Source organism: Xenopus laevis, chromosome 4L, assembly GCF_017654675.1.
Source record: "Xenopus laevis strain J_2021 chromosome 4L, Xenopus_laevis_v10.1, whole genome shotgun sequence".
Classification (NCBI taxonomy): domain Eukaryota; kingdom Metazoa; phylum Chordata; class Amphibia; order Anura; family Pipidae; genus Xenopus; species Xenopus laevis.
This window is the reverse complement of record NC_054377.1, coordinates 16,878,986-16,905,797: the sequence shown is the minus strand read 5'-3', so window position 1 is coordinate 16,905,797 and position 26,812 is coordinate 16,878,986. Positions and strand designations below refer to the sequence as shown.

At 41.5% G+C, this 26,812-nt stretch overlaps 1 protein-coding gene across 6 annotated transcripts in view; it reads right to left on the bottom strand.

Moving 5' to 3' along the window:
- Positions 1-26,753, bottom strand: part of LOC108713833 (serine/threonine-protein kinase BRSK2) — a 95,064-nt gene extending 68,311 nt beyond the window's left edge. For 3 of the 6 annotated variants that reach the window (XM_041589927.1, XM_041589926.1, XM_018257480.2), the window contains exons 1-2: positions 26,661-26,752; positions 21,670-23,458 (exon numbers count right to left, since the gene is read on the bottom strand). In XM_041589927.1, coding sequence (XP_041445861.1) covers positions 21,670-21,763 — 94 coding nt within the window. In that variant the 5' untranslated portion in view covers positions 21,764-23,458; positions 26,661-26,752. Of the gene's footprint in view, positions 1-21,669; positions 23,459-26,660 lie in introns of all 6 variants that reach the window. The other 3 variants (XM_018257481.2, XM_018257484.2, XM_041589925.1) reach the window with 2 other exon arrangements.
- Positions 26,754-26,812: the final 59 nt, after the last annotated feature.

Sequence of the window (26,812 nt, the reverse complement as noted above, 5' to 3'; positions counted from 1 at the left end):
GGCTGGGCGGCATGTCGTCCCTAACTTTTTGTCGCCCACGGCCCCTTCCTGTGTGGGCTCACCACAAATCCGGGCCTGGGGTCAAACCAAATGCGCAAAGCTGTACCAAAACGGGAAACAAAAACAAGGTCATGGTCACAGGCCGAGGTCATACACAGAGGAGAAGCAGCATCAAATTGGAATCAGAAGAACAAATAGCGCAGGATAACACAGGCTGTGGGCGTTCCCACCGCCTGCCAGGTAAATTTATCACATGCAGGTAGGGTTGCCACCTAGCCAGTATTTTAAAGGCCTGACCGGTAAAAATTATGCTTGACCCCAATGTTATTAATAGGAAAATTTCCAAAAAATGTGGCAACCCTGCAAGTAGGAGCACTATGGGATGCCATATTGAGCCAGTTAGTCTGATTTTCCAAAGAGGCAGGTTCATATCAGTGATCTCACAGATGATTAAAAATCCAACATAATGTGCAGAGTGCAAAGAGAGTGGGCACAGGGCAAGACTGCTCTTACTGCACACAAACAGGGCAGGCAGTAAGGTCAGGTCGCACTAAAGAGTAGCATTTTTAAGCAGAGATTGCATGTCATCTGGAAGCAAGGAGTAAATCCTGCCTTTAATGTACCTGACCTCCACTGGTCTCCATAATCCTAGTGCACAGAGCCAGAAGTGAGACTGCAGATAGAGTCTCTATATATAACTCTGCAGCACTCGGCTGTGACAGAGACCACATCACAGTAATCAAAGAGTGGACACTATCGTGTGTGTAAGTCTCAGACGGCGTCAATACTGAATTGCGTCCAGATAAGGGCTGCAAATAGCCGTCGCTGTAGGAAGGACGATAACAAATATAAGATGGAGACCATAGGGAAAGAAATCAAGGAAAGATGGCAACAGTCACCTAACCCATATATTTATATATTTTACTATATATATTATAATATATAGAATAATATTCTATTGTATATATTAAACATATGTAGAGAGAGAATCGGACCGTTTTTCACGAGCACTAAACAAATTCACACAATCCATATACTGTCAGATTAAGCTACAAATCTCTGTAATCCTGGGATAAAAAAATACAAGTATTAAATAAAGCACAGCTCAATTAATCTGTCTTTGACACCTCCCAGCTTCCTATTACTGCAGTTTTTAAGAATAGACTTAATTCTATATAAATACTAAAAATCACTCAGCCATTGATTGGTCACAATGAACTGACAATTAGATCTCATAATATCTAAGATATTACATACAAGACCTCGACTGAGTTCCCCGCTAGTTAATGCTATTAAACTGCACAGAGAAAATAGCTTGGCTTTTCTAAAATCCAAAATGGCACAAAATGTTAGACCAAAAAAAAAAACATATTTCTGTAGCACTGACCCCATCTAAAAAAAAAAAAAAGGTTCTGTAAGGCTCGAAATGTATTGTTATTGCTACTTTTTATTGCACATCTTTCTATTCAAACCCTTTACTATTCATTCCAATTACATATTCAAATCAATACATGGTTGCTATGGTAATTATGACCCTAGCAACCATTCTGCTGAAATTGCAAGCTGGAGAGATGCTGGATACTTATCAAAGGAATGGTTCATTGCTGTTTCCCAAATTTGCTGGGCAGAACACTACACAATTACAATTGGACTGCAGCCTCACAGAGCAAGAGTTTTTTTGGCTGCCATTGACCCCCCCCCCACTCCATTTAAAAGATGGAAAGAGGCAGAAGAGGAAGGCACATAATTCAGAACTTACAACTTATAAAGACCAACATTCTATGACGTGCAAAGACTTAACCTAAAGGCTAACTACCACTTTAAATATCATTAGGACTACTGCAATATATTAATGCTTTGAGGAGCTGTAACAAAATGCTTGACCTCAAAAAAGGAAAAGCAAGCAGGTCCATCTAAGCTTCCCTGCAACCCACGCGTGTGTGAATTTATTGTTTAAGTCCCCTGTTTGCCATAATATTATTGCAAAGCACTGCAGAACTTGCTGGTGTTGTAAAAAAACATAAATGATAATGCTGATGATTGTTGTGGGCTTAAGTTGCCCTTTATAGGTGCAAGTTTGCTATAACTAGAAATTGATGCCTCGGCAACATTACAGGAATCGAAGAAATGGCCCTGGCCTTAAAATTTACACCTGCCTACTGGCCGGCTGAAAGATAATAGGTATGAGCTTTCTTTTTACGAGGTTCAAAAAAAATGTAAAAAAGCGGAGCCGGTGATATGTTAGCGCGGCTGATATGCAGAATGTGTATGTTGAGAGCAACAGAAGGATAAATACACCCAGGTGGTCTTCACCAAACATCATTTCTACTGAGCTAACAGAAACCTGGCAGAAATATTAAGCCTTAAAAAAAAGAAAGGAAGAGCGCTACAGCATACACAGGCAACACGGCACTACAGGATTGGATTGAAAAGGGTGGTTCACTTTAAGTATGTAATAGAATGTCTTATTCTTAGCAACTTTTCAAATGGTCTTAATTTTTTTCAATTACTTTCCTTTCTCTTGTCCTTCCTAAATGGGGGTCACTGATACTGGCAGCCAAAAAACACCTGACGCACCGTGACGCCTCAATTGTATTGCTATTGTAACTTTTTATTGCTTATCTTTGTATACAGGCCTCTCCTATTCATCTTCCAATCTCTTATTCAAACCACTGCCCGATTGCTAAGGTAGACAGGACCCTAACATCCAGACAATTGCCCAATTTGATTTCACCATTCTGTAAGAACATGGATTACACCGCGCTCCGTACTCTAAGGATAGGGGCACAATGGGCGATTCAGGAAGATTTAGTCGGCTGGCGACTAATCGCTTCGTCTTTGCGGTGATCAATCTCCCCGAACAGCTTCCCTCTGTCTTGCGTTGGCTATAAAGAAAAGTCGCCTGCAGCATGGCACACGCGTCGCTTTGTATTCCGAAGTCGCCTGAAGTTGCCTCACGAGGAAACTTCGGGCGACTTCGGAATACGAAGCACAGAGGGAAGACGTTCAGGGATATTGATCGCCGCAAAGACGAGACGATTAGTCGCCAGGCGACTAGATCTCCCCCCAAATCGCCCAGTGTGCCCCTACCCTTAATTACATCCACACAAGGCAGGATTTACAAACATGTCTGACGAATATCTAGAGATTTTGAACATCAGACAGGCCCTCTTGATGCCCTTCTATAGTGTAGAGACTTCCATACTGAGTCAGAAGTTTTTATTGGCCTGTGTAAGTTACAGGTAAGTAACCTTTTCTATCATTCACTCCTATAGACAGTACCATTTAGTGAAATCTAACACTCGCTTATCCTTATTTCCAAGGTTTCTTCTCCCTGACTGCCACAAGAGGCCTGATTTTACCCAGGTATCAACGGACACATACTTTATAGTTTGGGGGTTGTAAAGGCTTAAGCCCTACTCACCCACACCCTCTTTGTATGAAATTGCATGGGCGTATCTTGAACCTCAGTCCAGATCTGCCATTGTCTGACCAGTAATTGCCAACAAGTTATGGATTTAAGTTATGGATTTAGCTAATGAGAATTGCTTTATCTGGCAGTTCTTGCTCAACAAAATATGTGGACCCTATTGTCTAAGATATTTTCATCTGGTGTATGCGGTGCAGTTTTGGGCTCCAGTCCTTAAAGGAACAGTAACACCAAAAATTGTAAGTGTTTTAAAGTAATGAAAATATCATGTCATGTTGCCCTGTTCTGGTAAAACTGATGTGTTTGCTTCAGAAACACTACTATTGTTTATATAAACACGCTGATGTGTAGCAATGGTGTAAATTAGAAAAAGTCTATATGACACAAGTTAAAGGGATACTGTCATGGGGAAAAAAAAAATTTCAAAATGAATCAGTTAATAGTGCTACTCCAGCAGAATTCTGCACGGAAATCCATTTCTCAAAAGAGCAAACAGATTTTTTTATATTCAATTTTGAAATCTGACATGGGGCTAGACATATTGTCAATTTCCCAGCTGCCCCAAGTCATGTGACTTCTGCTCTGATAAACTTCAATCACTCTTTACTGCTGTACTGCAAGTTGGAGTGATATCACCCCCTCCCTTTTCCCCCCCATCAGCCAAACAAAAGAACAATGGGAAGGTAACCAGATAGCAGCTCCCTAACACAAGATAACAGCTGCCTGGTAGATCTAAGAACAACACTCAATAGTAAAAACCCATGTCCCACTGAGACACATTCAGTTACATTGAGAAGGAAAAACAGCAGCCTGCCAGAAAGCATTTTTCTCCTAAAGTGCAGGCACAAGTCACATGACCAGGGGCTGGGAAATTGACAAAATGTCTAGCCCCATGTCAGATTTCAAAATTGAATATAAAAAAATCTGTTTGCTCTTTTGAGAAATGGATTTCAGTGCAGAATTCTGCTGGAGCAGCACTATTAACTGATTCATTTTGAAATTTTTTTTTTCCCATGACAGTATCCCTTTAACTTGTGTCATATAGACTTTTTCTAATTTCCACCATTGCTACACATCAGCGTGTTGGAGCAGCACTATTAACTGATTCATTTTGAAAAAAAAAATGTTTTCCCTTGAAAGTATCCCTTTAAATAGTGGATAACAGATAACACCATTATGTTCTACAGAGCTTATCTGCTGTGTAACCTTAGCCTTTTCTCCTTTGAATAGCTGCCCCCATTGCTACACAGCAGCTTATTTAAACAATAGTAATCTGAAGCAAACACAGCCGTTTTTTTCCACTGCAGGGCAACACTGCATTATATTTTTATTACTTTAAACTTTCATTTCATTTTTTACCTTACTGTTCCTTTAAGAGGGATCTAAATGAGCTGGAGAGAGTGTAGAGACGTGCAACAAAACTGGTTAAGTGGATAGAAGATTTAAATTATGAGGGTAGACTGATTAAGTTGGTTCTCTCTGGAGAGGAACATGATTACTCTTTACAAGTACATTTGCTTTACTACCACTCTAAGTACCATTGTTATAATAGTCCCACCCCCGATGTTCCCGCCTCTCTAGCAGCCTATTGTTTTTCAACAGAAAACCCCCACTTTCACTACCTTTTCCAGCAGCCAGCCCAGTGTTTACAAACAATAGACCCCCAGATTTATTTCATAACCTTCTCCAGCAGCCCATTGTTTTTAAAAAAAAACACTCAGACTGGTGTCGTCTGGCATGTTACTACAAGCAGCCCTTATTGGGCTTCGCTTGTAGTCGCTTGTAGCCTCTTATAAAGACGGGAGATCTTTTCCCCCCATAAAGGTGGTGACACGCTAAGATTCGGGGAGATTAGTTGCCCATCGACAAATCTCTTCTTCTTTGGCAACTAATCTCCCCAAAATGGCACTCTGATTGATTAGTTTTCCGAAGTTGCCTTGTGGGAGATTTCGGGGAGATTAGTGGCTGGGCGACTAATCTCCCTGAATTTTAGCATGTCACCACCCTAAAATAGATCACCACACCAGAGGCCACCCCTTTTGACAGAGGATGTCCTACCAGATGATTCTGTTAATGCTTTTAAGGGTGGTGGCACACGGTGCTGCCTGAAATGATTTCTCACCAGCTAGAATGTGAATCACCAGTGGGATGGCACTCGGGTCGCTTCAGCTTTCTGAAGTTGCCCGAAGTTTCCTTGTGAGGCAACTTCGGAAAACAAAGTGATCCCAGTGCTATCCTGCTGGCGATTTACATTCTAGCTGGCAGGAAGGCATTTCGGGGAGATTAGTCGCCTAAGGGCTATTCCACACGGGGAGATAGCGACGCGTTTGCGGTCGCGGCGACAAAGCGCCGCGACCGGCGCAGGCGACAGTTTTGTATGGGCGCCTATGTAAAAACGCCTGTGCTAACCACACAAGGCGATGCGCTTTTCAACAGTCGCCTGAAAATGCCTCGCCAGGCTTTTTCAGGCGACTGTTGAAAAGTGCATCGCCTCGTGTGGTTAGCACAGGCGTTTTTACATAGGCGCCCATACAAAACTGTCGCCTGCGCCGGTCGCGGCGACTGTCGCGGCGCTTTGTCGCGGCGACTGTCGCGGCGCTTTGTCGCCGCGACCGCAAACGCGTCGCTATCTCCCCGTGTGTACTAGCCCTAAAAGAAGAGGAGATTTGTCGCTGTGCGACTAATCTCCCCAAATTGCAGCATGTCACCTCCCTTAGAGGGGCTTGGATGATTTTTTGGACAAGCATAATATACAAGGCTATAGTGATACTAAAATCTACAATTAAGATAGATATTGCTAGATTTATGTGAGTGTATGGAGGAGTCAGTGTGAGTGTGTGTGTGTGTGGTCTTTTCTCAAACCAACTTATATAACTATGTAACTATGTTCAAAGAAAACAATAAATTGAGAATGTAATAAACATGCAATCTTCATAGGAACTTGCATGGCAGCGCCTGGTTGAGTGAATAAAGATGTACAGTTTATAAAGATCTATGCCAATATTTAACAAAACATTTACGAAACACGAAAAAATAATGTAAACATAATAAACATATAACACATATAGCATCTCATGTCAAGCTGATGTGTCCTTTGCAGATGCACCAGTCCCCATTGCAGTCTGACTGCTGAAACCCCCACTGTCCATGCTGATTAGTGGGGGGATTGGGGTACATAAGGCTGCTGTATGCAGAAGTTTGCACAGAAGCTTTACTGGCTTTTGCAGACAATGGCAAAAGATAATTAAGGGCTTTGGATTCCCATCAATGCACTGCAGGCACCTTGTAGCCTCAAAGACAGAAATACAGAGAACAACAGCTACTGAATGTCCTGGATTATTTGACAATTTGGAGTCAAAAAGCCGTGCCACAGGGAGCTCTGCAAAACATCTCTCTTACACTTAGAACATCATTAAATTTCGACTTGAAGAACTGCTTTATTGTGGTGCAACAAGGAAGCAATGGATTACAAGACAATCCAAACTGACTGTGTCTGTCCCTGAGAAAAAGCAATGGGAAAGTCACACCGTGGTGCAAAGAGACGTTCTCACCAAGTTAATACGTGTTAATCTGCAGTGGCTTGTTCATGTTTGAACTTGCACTGCCCCCAGAAAAAAAACTGCTTACATTATAGCAGAACTGGTCACATCTATATCTTTTAATATCCCCCCGCACTTGCTCTATGAAGCAAACAATTGTTCAAATACATATTATAGATATAGGTAGAACTTAGAGACATCTGCTCCTATAATAAAATGGCTGTGATAAAAACAGGCCCAAGATGTGCAGGGTGAAATTCCAACATTTGTGCGTCATGTCAGACAACCATAAGCATGGATATATAAGAGGGGGGCTGGCAGAATAGGAACCCTCTGGTGAAACAATGGCAGCTATTATGGCATCAGCAAGAAACAGGCATCAGTGTTGCGGATGGAAAGCCTATAACATATGAGGAAAGCTGAGTAGTTGGTGGTTCAGAGGTCACGAGACTGGCTGATGGCCAATGACTTGTTTAGTAACTTCCATTTTGTGGCTTTGGTCCCAGAATGAGAAGAAATGCTCAGCAGCTGCACCACCATGCCTTAGTAGCAATCTAAGGGTCTCCTCTTAGGAACCGTCTTGAAAAAGATTCCTTGTGCCATCCCATAGGCACACACAATACGCTGAATTTATGTTTCACTGGGAAATTGATGGTTGCATCTCTCTCTGAGTTGAAGCACAAGCTCTTTGCCTCTTGATTACTGTATTTGTAAACCGTGTCAGGAAATAAATAACCTAACAGCAAAGAGTACCCTCTTCCCTTGCCAAGAATGTGAAAACTAAACAATAACAGCATTGATTGGGCCTATCCTTTCTATATCAGGTGCAGAGAAACACTATCAGTGGCTCTGTGACCAGGATAGATAACATGAAGCCCTGCAAAGATAATTGAACTTCAAGTGCTAGTATTCTTCTTTGGAGATGTCATCTAGCAACACTGACAAGGCCACACTTCCCTAGGAATTAGTCAATATTGGGGCAAATTCACTAGAGGGCGAATTTTCGCCAGTGACCGCTTCGCCACACTCCACACCACTTCACCAGGCAGAAATTTGTTACCACTATGCTAATTCACTATGTTGCGTCCTGGGCGCCGAACTCTGGTGACCTTTTTGCTAGCGTTAATTCTGCTGGGCGAGCATTTCATAGCGAATTTTCATTTCTGACTAGCGAAACTTCGCTAGAACTCTTACGCTTAGGTTAATTTAAATAGGGTGGGTACATTAAAGTATGGACGTCTTTATTAGAGATGTTGGTGAAAATGCTTGAAGTGGGCACTTTTTATTACTAATGTCCAAGGAACCTGAATAAAGACAAAATAAATTCTCTAATGCCCTACACATGAGCCCACCCTAAAACGAATGTTCCATGCCCCTCAAATGTCTGGGGGAAAAAAGTTAACACAAAAAAGTTTATAGTTAGGACTTTTGCAGGCAATCCTGCTTAAAAAAAAGACGCCAGCGTTTTTACAACTTGAATGCATTTCCGGCAGACGAGGAAGATGTAGGTTCACTTTATCAGTTCACCAGGTCTGGGGTGGAGAAGGAAACTCTGGCGAAAGAGGTAACGTTCAGTAAAATCCTCAATTTAGTGAATTTGCAGGGTAACGACCATTCGCCACAACAAAAAGTTGCCTGGTGATAGTGGGAATGGATGCTTTTTTTCACTAGCAGATTGTCGCTTGCACTTGTTAGTGAATTGACGATGTCCCTGTAGATGTGATTTCTGGCGGATTCATGCGAATTTTCACCCTTTAGTGAATCTGCCCCATGGCTGGAAAAGTGACGTTTCAGAAAAATAGCAGCAAAATACAGCAGCACATTGACCTCACCTTTAGACCAGTGTGTCTCCTCAAAGAAGAGAAGGGTCACAAAGATTAACTCACCAAATATAGGTTAACTCATCAAGTACAGGAGGTGGTTAAGGTGCACTGCACTGAACCTTTAGCTAAGGGAGCAGATCCACTGTATGTTAGAGTGGCATTTTCTATTTTATAAGAATAGTGTTAATGCCAATGTGCTATCTGCTAGATTGTACAGTCCAAGCTTTGGCTTTTGTGACACTTGCCCTTTTTTTCTCTGGCGCAGAAAAGATTGACATCACCTATGCTGCCTGTCATTGAGTTTACTGAAAATTTGCAGACTATTATTTGATCTTCTTCCATTTAAACCAAAGCATTAGTAATAGGCACAGATCAATTGGCACAAGGTGGCTGAGGAGACACACTGTGGGTTATTTATTAAAGTCCGAATGGCAAAAACTCGAAAAATTTGAGTTTTTTTTGCTATAAAATCAGAATTTTTGGGGGGGGGGGGAAATTCGAATCTTCGGAATTTATTAAACCCTGAGGGTGTTAAAAGTCTGAATAAAAAAGTACTCCAACTCCTGCTGAGTTCATGTAGAAGTCAATGGTAGAAGTCCTGAAGATATCCTGATCTGTGTTGGGTTTCATGCAATAAGCCAAAGATTATGTGGCTTTCGGGCAAAAATCTGAAAAAACACAATTCGATTTTTTCACAATTTTTTTTCCGACACAGGGAATTACTGAATTATTTTTGATAAATAACCCCCCCCCCCCTGTATTGCAGTTCAGCAGGCATTCAAGGACCAAAATATTTCTCTTACACATCTGTGTGGAGGATTGGTCCTTGAGCAGGGTCAGACTGGGTCGCCCAGGGCTCACCCTGGCTTCTGCCTCAGGGCCCCCCCTCCGGACCCTGGGGGCTGCTCCCTCAGGGCCTCCTGTCCAGCAACATCCCTGACCCTCTTGTGCTGATCACAGCAGAAAGAAAACGGATGCGGATCTAGGCCTGTGGGGCCCACCGAGAAAAAACCCGGCCACCCTGTCCTTGAGTGCCTGCTCAACTGCAATACAGTGTGTCTCATCACACACCTTGTGCCAACTGGTCTGTGCCCATCACTATGGCTTGAATTTTAATGGAAGACAGTTAAATAATAGTCTGCAAATTTACAGGCTGGTACAGGCAGTTTTCAACCTTGTTCATGTCAAAAACTGCCTGTTCCAGTGAAAACATGCAGGATGGTTTCCAGTAAACTCAATGACAGGCAGCATAGATGATTTCAAGTTTTTCTGCACCAGAGAAAAAACAGACAGGTGTCACATTAGCCTTACAGCTCGCAGGTAGCAGATAGCACATTGGCATTAACATTATTCTGATAAAAACAGAAAATGCCACTCTAGCATACAGCCATTGGCAAAACTGCCTTTCAGTGCTGATATAACTAGGTACAATTCTGTACATGGCATTGCCTTCCTAGAGCTCTCTCAGCATTTGTGTGGGTTTCCTTCAGGTATTCTGCTATCCTTCCACAGAATGGAGGCAGGTTAATTGGCTTCTGATGACACTGACCCTAGTGTGAATTGAACAATGAACAGTCCCCATAAAGCACTGTGTGATAATCTTACTACTTTGCAAATAAAGGATAGTAATATGATTTCTTTTACATCACACAGATTTGGAAGGATGAAATAAAAAAGGACCAAAAAGAGTTATGGGCTTGGTGAAATAAATCTGAGATATATATAGTTATAAATGACATATGCACATATGGGAAGTGAGTCTTGGAGATTAATAATTGATTCAAGGCTAACGATAAATAATCAGTCCTTTCTGCTCTTCTTGCTACTGATCAGGACCATGAGTTGTTCTATTCTTACTTGTCCATAATAAAAATAACCTTTTGATGGCACTCCCTTCCCCACCATACAGTATATTTGGGTTAAAAAGATTATTTGTGTAACAAGCCATATTTTCATCCATGACAATGTATTCATTGGAAGTCAGGCTGATCACAGCAGAAAGAAAACGGATGCGGATCTAGGCCTGTGGGGCCCACCGGGAAAAAACCCGGCCACCCTGTCCTTGAGTGCCTGCTCAACTGCAATACAGTGTGTCTCATCACACACCTTGTGCCAACTGGTCTGTGCCCATCACTATGGCTTGAATTTTAATGGAAGACAGTTAAATATTAGTCTGCAAATTTACAGGCTGGTACAGGCAGTTTTCAACCTTGTTCATGTCAAAAACTGCCTGTTCCAGTGAAAACATGCAGGATGGTTTCCAGTAAACTCAATGACAGGCAGCATAGATGATTTCAAGTTTTTCTGCACCAGAGAAAAAACAGACAGGTGTCACATTAGCCTTACAGCTCGCAGGTAGCAGATAGCACATTGGCATTAACATTATTCTGATAAAAACAGAAAATGCCACTCTAGCATACAGCCATTGGCAAAGAGTCTGTGGATGAAGGTGAGCAGTCTTAGTAACAATGGAAGACTCCATGCATGTAAATGAACATAAAATCCATTGGGAAATTAAATCAATATAATCCATCCTTTTAAAAAGTATATATATATTTTCCTTTTGATTTGACATTACTTTGTGCTCTCCATACTTAACCATGAGACCCATAAAATTGCCCCATTGATGCCCACAACCTTATCAGGATATGTGAAAGGGGTACTGTTACTGGGTCCCACAGCAAATTAAATTCTGGGGCCCAAAAATATTGGTAAGTTGACCTATTCTGTCAAGATATATAGTACAATTGCTCATTAATTATGGCCTTACTGGGCCATCTACCATCCTGTGCCCCCCTGCAACTGCAGGATCTCTTCCTCTTTAGTTACACCCCTGGGTTGGGATATGTAGGAACATGGGACATGTATGCAACAAATCAGCATCTCTCTTTGCAGTTAGAATATGAAATCAAACATCTGATTGGCTGATGGTATAACGTATACCAAATCTGCCAACTTCAATATAACATTGAAGCATGCACTTACTGGCGGTATAGCAACTTGACATTATTTTTATTAGTATGTGTAAGACATAAGAATACAATCAACAGGCTGTGGTTGTGCCAGCCAGAGAGGTTCTAAATAAAGTCAAGATTTGCTGTAACACTGCCTATTCTAGTATTTCCGAGGATGCCTACAGAGGCTTGTGAGAAACAAGGCACTTGTGATGCGGAAATGCAGTTGTTTGTAGTCCTGCAATATATACAGAAATAAAGTTTAGCTGTTTGGCCAGGGATGGGTGATGTGTGCACAGCTGTGGATATTTCCAGCTCCAAAAATAAAGACAAGGACAAAAATTGACACGCAGTCCAGGAATATGACTGTATATCTACACACATAGAAGAGAAAACTGCTGTGCGGTTAAATTAGCAGTTTGAGCAGTATGGTGGCTTTAGGAAGATAAGGGATATAAATGGCCATTTATAAACATAAGTGTAAGATAAAATTGTTCTGTATTCTGCATAGAATTTTGGCTATGAATAGGTGTAGTAAGAGCAGAACACGTAATTAAATGAATATTATTTCAGTGATAACAGGACTTTTACCTCCAGTAATTAATGCCCCATGTTTTAGGATGGTAAAAGCTAGAGGGCATCACTGATATCATGTGTAATTGCCACCAACTTGCCCCTGCTGTCTTCATCTTAAAGGAGAACTAAAGCCGAACTAAAGAAGTAGCTATAAATATTGTACATTATGTTTTGGGCTCCTGTACCAGTCCAGGGCAACCACAGCCCTTTAGCAGTAAAGATCTGTGTCTCCAAAGATGCCCCAGTAGCTCCCCATCTTCTTTTCTGCTGATTCACTGAACATGCTCTGTGCTGCTGTGACTTACTGAGCTTAGGGACTCACACACAATATACCAGTATAGGACTGTCCCACCGGGATACCAGGAAAACTCCTGGTAGGCCCATGTGTCAGTGGGCCCTTTTGCTTCTAACTATGTGGCCAATTTCATGGTCATTCCTTATTTCTTTATGGGGAAAAATGCTTTATAATGGAAGAATAGACCAAGTAAATATAAAAGACTAGGAGAATAAAGAGGTTGAGTGAGGAGAGGAGGAATAATAGTTTGGAAAGTGGGCCCACATAGAATAGAAATGTCAAATATAAGACTGATTAGTGATTAATACAGATAATTACTACATGGCAGCACAGAAACCAGTGCAACAAGCATCATAATTTAATAATCAGCCCTGTAGCATCAGCTTATATTGCTGGCCAACCTCATTTTCTGCATGATCAGCTTCTCAACATTTACTCAGAGCCCATTGAGCATGTGAGTGTCACAGACAATTTCTAAGATGGTGACCCCCTGTGACAAGTTTGAAGTCCTGGATCATTGCTGCTATTGACAAGCTGAAACTTTAGGCTGGTGCAATAAGTGCAGTATGTAAAATATGGCATTTTTGCCACATACATTTTTAAGCTTTAGTTCTTCTTTAACCTAATTTACTTGCCGACCTTGACACTGTTCCTACCAACAACTGCATCTCTGCGTGATCCCACCATGTGAACAGCCCTGCGCATCTGGCCCTATTTTTACCCAGCAATGGCTTCAGGGCCCAGTCAAATTACATTTTTGGCCTTGGACTAAAGCCTGTAAATGGTACATTTTCTTTGTTTGTGAATGAGGTGCTGAAACACAGGGAGGGGTTGGTTTATTGACATATTGAGCTTCCTTTCAAATATCACCTCAAGAGTTTAACACGGTAACATGGGCGAGATGCTTCTTGTTACCAGATTGACAGAATATTAACAATGTTTTGCAACAACGACTGCCTTAAAGAAGATCTGAACCCAAAAATGTCCTTGCATAATGAAAGCTAAGCAAATATCAAATATATACATTCATTAGAAATGTATATTTACATATAAATGTAACTGCAAATGAAATCAGTGTGTGCTGGTCCTTGTTTCTGCCTCTTGAAAGGCAGAAGTCAGCTTTCTTTTAGGTCTGTTATTCAACAAGAGCTAAAAATGTGGACAATATAAACATCCAGATATTGCTTACGACTGCAATTACATTTTACAAATAAAACCACTGAGTTGGGTTTTTTTTTAAATAATGTACCCTGGAGAGCTGCTTAGAATTACATTATGGAAAAGGCAGTTTTTTGGGTACCCCATCTAAAAACAAATGCTCTGTAAGGTCACACATTTATTGTTATTGCTACATTGTAATGCTCATCTTTCTATTCAGGCTTCTCCTATTCATTTTCCAGACTCTTTTGCAAATGAGTGCATGGTTACTAGGGTAATTAGGACCCAAAAAATCAGACTGCTGAATTTGCAAAGTGGAGAGTTCCTCAATAAAAAGCTAACTAACTCAAAAATCAGGAATAATGAAAAAAAATGGAAGACAATTGCAAATTGTCTCAGAATATCACTTTCTACATCATACTAAAAGTTAACTCAAAGGTGAACCTCCCCTTTAACTAGAAATGCCAGGGAGTAACAGGAGGGTGTTCAGAAAATGTTCAGCACACAAAAATCTAGAGGGTAGCACATTTATCACCAAGTCTACTACTATGCTAGGTGCAATTCGCCTGCTAGAGCAAAAAAATTGAACATTTTGGCACCCTGGATGTGAGCTCTATCTGTGTTTTAGCCGGTGATAGTTGTGCTTCCCATAGTACCTGTACACTGCAAGGAGACATGCAGGTCTGGACTGGTAGTCAAAATAGGCCCTGGTGTTCCAATAATAGAGGCCCAATTAGCTCCCCACCAGCCCACTAAATAGTGACTTTCTATGGCATCTTATGGCAGCCCAGGCCTGGAGACATGAGATATATTGACTATGATAAATATGTCATAGGGTTCAGAAGTACAATGTATATTATAAGTATTACACTATATTATTATGTGTTAAAATTAACTTTTAGGATGTTATAAAAAATGCCTAATTCAAAGCAACTTTTCAACTGGCCTTCATTTTTTTTCTAATAGTGTTTTGATTATCTGCCTTTTTCTTCTGACTCTTTCCAGTTTTCAAATGGGAGTTTTCAAATACTCTGTAAGGCTACAAATGTCTTGTTATTGCCACTTTGTACTACTCATTTTTCTCCGCAGGCCCTCTCCTATTTATATTCCAGTCTTTCACTCAAATCAATGCATGGTTGCTAGGGTAATTTGGACCCTAGCCACCAGATTACTGAAATTGCAAACTGGAGAGCTGCTGAATAAAAAGCTAGATAACTCAAAAACCACAAATAATAAAAAATGAAAACCTATTGCTAATTGTCTTAGAATATCACTCTCTACATTACACTAAACGTGAATTAAGGATGGTGACAGACGGGGATATTAGTCGCCCAGCAACAAATCTTCACTTTTTTGGACGACTAATCTTCCTGCCTCACAAGGAAACTTCAGGCGACTTTGTAGCGATTCGTATGCCGTCCCGCTGACCATTTGTATTCTTGTCAGCGGGAAGGCAGTAGTGAGGTAGAGGGTGACTAATCTCACCATCTGCCACCACCCTAAAAGGTGAACAACCCCTTTAGGATAAGGTGATTTTGATCATTTGTGAACAGAGATAAGTTTATAAACTGGAGGAAGTTTGAGGTAAGGTGTCTATATCTAGTTATCAGGAGCAGATGTGATGTTTGGTGTCCATAATACCTCTGTGTTAAAAGAGATAAGAGATGCTGAATTTGTTGGTGCCCATGATATCTATACATTAGATTAGGATATCAATTTTGTTCCCAAAATATCTGTACATAAGAAGGAAGAGAGAGATGTGGTGCTTGTGATATATGTGCATTAGGAAGAGATGAGAAGTTTGTTGATTGTGATATCTCTGAATTAGGAGGAGATAAGATGTTTGATGCTCATGAAATCTAAGCATATGGAGAAGATGATAGACTTGGTGCTCATAGTAGCATTTAAATAAGTTGAATGATGTAAGCATACTGTAGTACTATATAAAAGACACGTTATGATTTTTACATATTAAGAAGATATGTGTGCTTCTGAAGCCCCTGTATTAGAAGCCTCCCTATCTCAATGCTTTTGGAGAAGGTGAGAGGCATGCAACATCATCCCTAATATTTATGTATTTAATAAACGGCAAGTGTCTTAATCTTTGCAATGGAGTGGGTGAGAGCAGTGATTTCCCGATATGAGTGTCGAGGTGAGATGCATACATTCCAGCTGTCTGTGCACGAAGAAGGGAGCAAAGAGTATGGATCTATTCAAGACATAATTGTATTTACGCCTCCTGAAATCACATAAATGTGAGCGCGTCACATGTCTTTGTGTGTGAACTGACAGAGGGGGGCATATGTGATCGTTTTCTCATTGCATGGAAGTCTCAGCTGATTTGACTCCGGCTAATTACACACCGTTGGGTGGGAACACCTGCTTTCCTTCCAAAAAAAAAAACTACACCATCCCTTTCGCCTCCATGGCCACAACACCTCCCCCATCCCCAAGATGTGAGCATTGGCTATTGTTCCCCTGTATGACGGATGGTAACATGCAAGCATCCACTCCACTAGTACAACCACACAATGGGAATTTACCCTTTAATCGCTGCCTTGTTGTTGTTGCCTTTACAATCATTTCATTTTCTCCTTTGTTCTTTTCTTTTGACCAAAGTGTTCAGATATAAAACCAGAAATCACAGTTAAAAATCAGCCCCTAATAAAGTACCAATGGCAGGGAGGGATCACAGACTGAACATAAAACCACGTCTGGTCTTGTTCCTAAAAATCCACAGATGGGAGGTCAGTGAATATTAGATTTAATCCATTCATGAGCAGCAATCTAAAATTCTGCAGTAAATGGGTCACCTTACTTTACATAAACACCAGGACTGGCCATATAATCAACAGTAAGGTCATCACACATTTCAGCGCAATCAAGGATTTTAAATCTATATTTATGTATTTTAAACACACACAAACATAAATATATATATATATATATATATATTTATATATAATCCATAGAATGGGTGGCACTCCTCTTCTGAACATTATCCCAGTTGCACGGTTACATTTTAGTATAATTTCAGGAAGAACCAGCAACATAATAATAGTGAAAAAAGTGTATTTAGTAAGGCATGTATAGCCAACGTAACGTTTCGGTCCTGAAATTATATATATATATATATATATATATATATATATATATATATATTCTGTCTGAATAGCCACTCACTTAGAATATAGTGTAATGCCAGCCAGGTCTGGGAATCAATACAGACCTTGGCATTCCGAGTACAACGAGGCCCAAACAGTCCCCCACCAACCCACAAAATAGTTACTGTCTATGGCATCTTTCTGCAGCCCCTTTGGCATCTGCCAGAACCCACAAATTGCCAGTCCGGGCCTGATGTCAGCCTGCATTAAAGAGGCCAGATTATCCCTTTAAAACTATGAAATGCCATAAAACATTGCTGCCGAGCAGGACTAGAATAAGCAATAAAAATGGGTCTTTGGGAATATGTTGGGGGGGACTGTGATTTGTAGCTCTGTATTAAATATGTTTGGCCCCAGCATTAATGGGTTCACACACATATGTGATTAGTTGTCTCATTTTAAGGTACTCGTATAATCGCAATAAAAGCAAGAAGAGGTTCTAAAAATCAATACTATAGCATCAACTAATAGGTATTAATAAACCAGGCCAGTCCATAATCTAGTCTACTAATGTCTAGTTCACTATAAGGCCAGTGCACTGTGGCATTGAATAATGCACCCTGTCTTTATGAGTTGTATCTAGGATGATGAATGCAATACGACTGTAACATGAACGGGTGCACCGAGACAGAGACACATCTTGATCTATTTTTGTGGGTCTACAAAAGGTACCCATGGAACCCAGATATTCTGCCATAAGTATAAAGAAATCTGTTAAAAACACATGTAGATACTCACCAATAACTAGGACCTGATTGTATGCTGTCAAAATATGGTATACTGTAATACACTTACTTTGTAAAGCACCAAGTAGCAATCATTTATGATGGAAGAACAACATCTGTCCACCATACTTGTGCGAACCCGCTTGAATTTCTTGAATGTTATAACAGGGACAAAGTTTGCACCAGGTCTATAAACCACAGTAACCGTACGGTTAACAACCTCTTCAGTAGACTCTCCATAGGTCTACCAGGGACACAATGGTTAACCTGAAATGGAGTCCTTGGACAGGAGTAAAACAAAGAAAACCCTTCCCTTTAGAAAGTTCAGTCACTGGGAAGGGACAGGAAAAATAGGCAGCACAATTTTCTGAAAAAAAACACTCCATTGGAGTATCAGCAAAATAAGTTTTCCTTCAAAATTGAACTTAGATCATATGAAGGAACCTGGCTTTGGTGTCTTCATAGGGAATATAATATTTAGGGTGCGGTTTATCCACCCATTGTCCATCTCCCATGTAGACTTCCAAATTGAAATATTTTGTAAGGTTATACTTCCCACAGCTCTTCACAGCATTTTTCAATATGGTGCGGCCGTACCACCATTCTTTTTCAATTAAGCGAAGGTACTGCCAATCCTGCTCACGCCTCTCCTTGTCTGGGTTTGTGAGGCAACTGTGGTGCATCTTCTCCTTTCGTAGAATCTCATCAATGAGCCAGTTCTCATAAGATGCAGCCACTTTCCCATACACCCACAATGGAGCATAGGGCATAAAGTAACCCCAAGCTCTATAGACCTGAAAGTTTATTACTCGCTGCACACGGAAACAGAAGTAAACACATAGGGATCTGCTTGTCCAGGCAGCACCCAGAAATCTTTTTCCTCCTCTGGACCTATTTTTGGAGGAGCAGTAAAGCTGCGAGGCATTTCCATAGGAGGACCAGACTCATGCTCAGCCTCTGGAGTCTCCTCCTTGTATTCTTCCCATCCTGGAGCTTTTTCCAGGGAATAATCTTCCTTGGGCTAAGGAATAGCAGCAACCAAATTCTCTTCCCTCTCAAGGGATATCTTGTCCCACTTATAGTGGTATAGCTCTGCCACACAAGTGGACTGACGTGGCAGGGTCACTAGCTACAGTTTGTTTGGACTTGCACCATGATTTATTACTCGTTAGTTGTATGAAAGCAAAGAAAACATTGGTTGCGATGGGTTACCAGACCTGGAGCACATTTTGGATGTTACTGCTTTATTCCATACGCTTATGTTAATGGAACTTGCACCTACAAGGGCAGGGGCCAAACTGAGATGTATTAGACACAGGAGCCACGTGTAGCCATCAGCATTGGGACCCTGGTAAGTTGGATCAAATGCAGGTCCATTTTGAGGCCAAGACTAACATATCCATAACTAAGAGCATACAAGGCCACAGCATTTTGGAAGACACCCTTAACAAAGAAGAATGATCCCCAAGTAATAAAATAATAACCACAATGGAAATCAAAAATATTTCAGATATTCCTAAACAGAGTTTAAAGTTATTTATAAACTGTATAATCTATATAACAGATTAGAAGTATGTATGAGTGTTGTGAGTCACCAGGCAATGCTAGAAGAAATGACATATATTATGCCCTTTGTACTTATACCTACATATCCCCAACTGAAGTTCTACAGCAGCTGGATTCTCTCTCACGCAGACCATCCCTCGCACAGTATGGGGCCGATTCACTAACTTCGAGAGAAGGATTTGAAGTAAAAAAACTTCGAATTTCAAAGTGTTTTTTGGGCTACTTCGACTACGACTTCAAATCAAAATAAAAATCCTTCGACTATTCGATAGTCGAAGTACTGTCTCGATATTCCAAGTCGAAGGATAGTCGAAGTACTGTCTCGATATTCCAAGTCGAAGGATTTTAATTCCCAGTCGAATATCGAGGGTTAATTAACCCTCGATATTCGACCCTTGGTGAATCGGCCCCTATGTATCTTGTTTGTTTGGCTGAGGATGTTGGAAGTGATAGTTCACAACAATCCCAGAGCTATGCATTTGTTATATCTATAGACAGAAATCTCTCCTATTTGGTTTATTGTTTGCACTATGTACAATTACATAAACTGTGGAAACTTCTTTTAACTAAACTTTCAACCTGTGACGTTTGCAGAACAATAAAAGAGTAATATCAGGCCCCACCTGGAATGCAAGTGGTTAATCCCAGAGGACCTTGCTCAGTGAATAATGTAGCTAGATTGCGTTCTGTTCTTTTGTGGATTATAAAGTCAATGGAGATAGAGGGGTGTAACAAGAAAACTACCCTTAAAATGAACAGCCTTGCACAGTAAAGGACACTAGAATGGGTGCCATGGGTGTCCGCACTCTTTTCCCTTAGTTTGCTGAGGTGCACGATCAAATATTGTATTATATATGATGAAGGGATCAGCACACTCATTTGTAGATGAATCAAACGTGCTTTTATTTAACACAGCATTGTGTCCAACGTTTCGGTCCAACCTGGGGACCTTTATCCTTGATAAAGGTCCCCAGGTGGGACCGAAACGTTGGACACAATGCTGTGTTAAATAAAAGCACGTTTGATTCATCTACAAATGAGTGTGCTGATCCCTTCATCATATATATATATATATATATATATATATATATATATATATATATATATATATATATATAGTATATATAATAAAAAAATGTTGTGAAGACCTTTGTCAAGACCCCTTTATCAAGGTCTTAGATGGAGACCGAAACGTTGACCTGATCAACTTTTTAAACATGTATTAAATAAAAGTGCTTTTTAACTTTTTTATAAAAATACCGGTGTGCATCCGTTTTTTCACAACATTTTTTGTATGGAAGCACGTATGGATAGCACGTGGGTCAGAGGCTGATTTATTGAATGGAGTGCTGGAAATAACTTTGTGTCTACATATATATATTATGAATAAAGTACTCCCTCTTGTAAGTTATAAGGATATTATAAGTTACCAAGGAGTTTCATGACCATACAAAATTATTGTATATTATAAAAAATAAAGTACCCCCTGTTGCAATATACAAGGATATAAGAAGTCACTGCCGAGTTCCATGCTTTTGGCCTTGTATTTTACAAGATATATATATTTTACTTTATTCACTATATACATGCACTCTTATAACATTGCATATTATGTCTACAGGCTAGTCATCATCTTGCAATACACCATAGTGACACAGAATTTCATGGATTCAAGTTATTTAATTTCTTTATATATTTATATAACTACTGGGTCATCTTCTGGTACTGGAATGTGTCACGCAAAATATCAGAACTACATTTTTCAGTATTGCTCTGGAAATGTTTGTGTTGGCACATAATCCTGAGTTAAAAGCTATTGCATTGTGGCAGTCAGGGAGCCAGTGCATGACAAGGCATTCCTATTGGCAATTTTCAATATTAGTGCTAGAGCAGGGGCAGTCCATAGCAACACCATGTCCTGGTAAGCTTTGGTTTCAGAGCGAGAATGCACAGTCCCATTGCTGGTCCAAACATTGGGTCACGGCCTGCACTACACACCCTTGTGCTGATACCACTGCTAAGTGCAATAATCCTACACTGTGTCATTTCATACATGGTCCCATCTCAAACATTCCACTGCCTAAGGTCATTCTTTTGTACGGTTCCAGAAGTGAACTCATGTGGGTTCGACTTATGGTTTAGGTTCCACATTCTTTTTTGATATCTTGCATTGTGACCTCTATTAAGTTGCTTTTTTTATATCCTTTATCCAAAAATGCCAAAATATTGACTGCCTCCACCCGTTACTACCTGGGTAAAGAAAGGCCCAGGCTCCTCAAACAAGCTGCTTTGTGAGCCCATCCCACAGATACTATGATTGATATATGTACAGAAGCATCCTTAATACCATTGCCAAACACAGGTCCTCCCACAGAATCATGGACCCCCCCCCACCCACATCCTCCCTCCTACATCCTTATTGTTTCCGGCTGTACCCACCTGTCTGTCCTTTACCCAGTGTCTTCTCCAGCCGATATGGCCCCACATATTGCATGTGTGGTATTCCGCTACCATCTTTCCCCACTGTGGTCATCTTGTCTTCTGTCTTTCCACGGGGATCCAGATGCAAGGAAAATCCTCAAAAAGAAAGGGGGGAGGGCTGGAATAGAGAGGGAGGGGGGGATGGCTGGGTTCGTTTCTTCTCCCCCCCTCTCTCGGTGAATAAACCTGTCCGTTCTTGAGACGCCCAACTGAGAACCTTTCGGAGCTCACCATCAATAGGAACCTGCTTGTCTCTTGGGCTGTTGGACCTTGTCGTTCCTCCTGTCACGAAGAAGAGCACTGAAGGCTCAATGTGATGAATGAAACAAAAATAAATAAAAATTAAAATCCACCTCACTAAGAATGCACCCCTCTCTCTTTTTTTGCAAATAAAAAAAGAGAAACTAATATTGCAGAATTGGTAAAGTAAGATGAGAAGAGGGAGGCTGGTGCTACAGTGCAGGGAGCATGGTGTAGATGCTGCCGCCTTACATACAAGCAGCACAGCAGGGACCTGCTGATCAATCCTCACGCTCGCTGCTAGAAGGGGGAGTGCAGGGGGGGGTTGCAGCCTACTAAAGCTGAGTGTTAGCTTGGCTGTGATTGGTGTACATTAAGCTTCATTCCGGTTGGAGACTCGGAGATGCATTTTAATTGGACTGGGGGGTTACCTTGTGCATAGGGATGTGTGTCTTTTATTTTCTCATTGTGCCCTAATGTGCAGAAGAGTAATGATACACGTCTGTATGTGTGGAAGTGTGAATAAGCATTGCTATAAAAATATGAATTATGGGCTTACCTGTCCCTTCTCTTCTGTGTTTGCAGACCTGTACCCTCCATTATTAGAAGCAAAATATTACATAATATACATTATAGAATGCACCAGTTTCTCATCTTGTATACTGTTTTACCCAATACATCTTTAACAACATACTGATGAACAGTTGCAAAGATACTCTGCTAGTATTAATTATACTACTGCACTATATAAACCACATTTACCACTGCAGAGTGCAAGGGTGGGTGGTAATGTGGAGTGAAGGGGTCTGGATGCCAGTAGGTGGTTCAAACAGGGTGTGATATATATATATATAGAGAGAGAGAGAGAGAGAGAGAGAGGGGGGGGGGCATTTGGCCTGGGCCACCAACATCAAAGAGCCCCTTCGAGGACTTCAATTTGTAGTAGAACTGCAAATACAACTGAAGCCAAAGGCTTTTGGGACAATGCTGGGAGTTGTATTGCAACAACAGGACTAGAGGACTGCAGATTTATGGTATCCAACTCAAATGGGGGCCCCAGCCATCTTATATTGCCACTGCCCCATAATCTATAATTTACATCAGGTATATTATTTGCTGCTATTGTCCTAGACTTTAATGGGCAGTAAGGAAAGGCAAGCCATGCATAGCTTCTAGAGAAGGTGACTGATTTCTCCCAGGGATGTTTAGTGCAAGGACATAGTACAGCAAACCAGTACGTTTCACTGTTTCTTTCTCTAAATGGGATGATAATCATCCAAACCTCAATCTTGCATTTACTGATTCTTTTTTATATTTCAAGATCCCTCAACAGCACCCATAGGGTCCCAAGCTGGAAACCCTGCAATTCCATAGAGTACCTCCCATTCTTGTATTTCACAGCTTTGTTCTAAAGAAGAATCCCTTCTGCGTAGCTTTATGGTAATCCTGCCCACTGGTCCATCTTGGTCAGTTGAGTATGTTCCTTGTAGGTTCCTGTCTGCTCAGCCTGCAAATCACAGTATCAGGACAATAGTCAATGTACAATAAGTAATACATTTCAATGGTTTTAATTTGATTTGTGAATCGAAATTAAAAGCAGTGACTGTGTAACACTCTTTAATCTCTGTACTGCTGACTCTTGAAACAAGGTAGTAAAAGCCAGCTCTCTTCCAGCCAACACTCTGGTTCCCACAATGCCTTGCATGTTCTGTAAAAGACTCGTGGGCAAGCATGCAATGCATTGAGGGGATTGGAAGAGTGCTGAGTTTTGCCACATTTTTTCAACAGCTAGAATAAGCTGTGAAGACAATAGCAATGTCCAGAGAGATACCAGATTTAATAGCAATAACATTTACAAATAACTTAAATCATGTATATATTATTATTTATGTGTTTCGTAAAGAGGCTTAGAATTAAATTTTCAGCAATATGTATTTTTTTCCATTATTTGGGTGGTGTTCTTCTTTAACACCTCCTACTGTCAATTCATAGGCATGCAGTAAATATGCAGACTGTCTATCAGACAATATAGGAGCTCTCTCTCTCTCCAGAGCGACTGTTTCCAGGGTACAACATGAGCTTGGGGTAGTAGCACTGGTCATGTTCTGTGTGGACGCTCCCTCTAGTGGTATAGAAAAATACAGGCTGGAGTTAGTCCCCTGGGCTTGTCCTACACTGCAGGTAGCACCATTTGAATGATGTGCAAATATGGGGCATCCTAGGAGGCAATTCCGACCTTCAAAACTACACCACCAAACATGTGCAGTGGCCAAAATAGTAGCGACTACCTCACTGCACAGCTCTGTATGCAGGGGTGCAATGACCAATTCGAGTCAGGGTAAGCAGTTGAGGAGGGTGGCTCTATCTGAAAGTGTTTTGTTTGGCACTGGTATTGTAATTGGGGGGATGTTGGGAGGGGAACGTCTCAATTTCACCTCAGCAGAATAAGCAGTATGGCAGCACCAAAACATATTTGAAAATCAATAAGGCTCTCTGGAGAATATCCTATTGCCACATGTGCTACTGGCCCTTTAAAGGGAAATGTTACTCAGGATATGCCAATAATTAAAAGAACAATAAATAAGGCTCTATAATATGTGCGTGAAATCTACAGAAGGATAATGGACATGTAAAGGCAACTTATTTATAGCCAAAATTTGACTCAGAACAACAACAACAAAAAAACACATGTAGACACCCAGTGATGTATTTAGGTGCACCACTGCTCTAGGCACTGGATCTCAGCCCAGCCCCTTCACATTGCTCATTAGCACATGTGCAGGACAATCAACGCATACTCTGCACTTGAAGAGGAAACCCCCCCCCGGGGGAATTTTGTTTTGTTTTTTGAGATGGGCACCGGCCAACTATTGGATCATAACTGCTGGTATTGTAGATGCAGATGCGACCCTTGATCCAATGGGAAAATCAATCTTGCTCATTAGATATCTTGCCAATTTTCTGCCCACACTTTTGCACACAGTCACAAATTCCTACACGTTTTCACAAACCAAATAATTTGGCGACAAGAATATCTTTTACTGTTGTGATTGGCATATGCGATATTTGGCCACGGCACATGCTTTGTCCAAGGCATGTTATTGGTAATCACTAGACCCCCCAACTACTAAGTTTGCAGGAGACCCCAATAATTAGACCACTGGTTACCTGGGCCTCCTGGGCAGGGCCACATCCGGGGGTGATTCTTACCCTTCTGCCGTCTGAAGGTGACTTTCATGCTGCTTTCCCTACTATCCCCCCACTCTCACATTTCCAGTGCTGGAGGTGGTGCACGGGGGTCTACATCGCTAGTGCAGAGAGCTTAATTGAGCTGTCTACATTAGAAGAGACGGATTTCTGCTTTGATAATCGGAAATTCATCTCTTAATGTTACCGTCTGTGGCTTTTTGCTGCCCAAGGTAGCTTTTGGGGGGCTGCTGCCTGAGTTGAGCTCCTCTAACTCTCCCCATTGGTCCAGCCCCAGGCCACACCCCTAATATGCTTCAGCCAGTGTCGGACTAGGGGGGCCACTGGGCCTGCACCCTCAGGAGCCCCCCACACCATCCCCCAAGTCTCAGAGCCCCCTCTCCCCCCCATCTCAGCTGCACCTCCCCCCACCCTTGCACACATGCGTGTACCTTTTCCTGCACACCACGGACAGGCTCAGGGAGGGTGGTAAACAGCAGCAGTGAAGGGAGCGTATCTGGGCTGGCAGGGCCCACCGGGATTTTTCCCGGTGTCCCGTCGGCTCAGTCCAGCTCTGGCCACTCCCCACTACAAGCCCTGGCCTCTTTTGTGACCTGCAAATCAAGAATTTCCATCATGTGGCTCCCTCTGGTATGGGGCCCTTGACTGTGGCCGTACACAGGCAGATTTTAGCTCTCGATTCAGCTCCTTCAGTCTGAGTTGTTAGCCCTCCGGTGGGCCTACCCGAGTCCCCGACTGATATCTTGCATGAGCTCAGTCAGATATATAAGGGATGTATAAGGGACAGGTTTGGCTCATCAAATTTGTGGTCCTGGCCTCTGATAATCTGAATCTCCATCATTGTGATTCAATCATTTGGCTCTAGGGTGAAATGATCTGATCCGCTCATATGGAACAAACTCAAGGTGGGCATATTGGGGAAAGATCTTCCCAAACAAGCAGATCTTTCAGCACAATTGCACTAGAAGAGACAAATTTCCAGGTTGAAAACTGGAAATTCGGCTCTTAAAGTTATCACAAGCAGGTTTTTGGTGCCCCTGGTAACCTGGGGGGCACGACCGCCTGGGGCGAGATTTTCAATTTGCCTCAATGGAGCAGCAGAGCACCCCTGAGTGTATGGCCAGCTTTAACCTGACCAAGGGAATGGATGCTGGAAGTAAGTAAGGACCTGATGGGCTTCCAATGTCAATGCATCTGCTCAGGATCTTTAAATCTTTACAATGGCATCAGGACAGCCCCCAATCCTATTGGTTAAAAACTATATCTGAGGCCTATAATATTATATGGGAGAATATTAACAAAAATAGCAAACTTTACATGACATTGATCAATAATATATACAATTAAATGTTTAAGGCAATTATATTGATATACACAATATTGATATAAACCCAGCCATAGGGAACCGTTCTATTGACAGATATATAAGTAATAAATGCATTTTTCATCGCCTATAACTTCGGTTGCTATCATTTATAAGTAAATCAATAAGCAAAGTCCACCTGCGATGCCAGACGTCTTAGGCATTCCGCGCATGCGCAAGCGCGACAGGTCAGATGACTGAGTTGCCGGGTTGAGTTCTATAACTAAAACAGCAAGCGACTGTAGGCGCCGTGTTGCCTTACTGCGCATGCGTGCGCTCTACAAGTCAGGT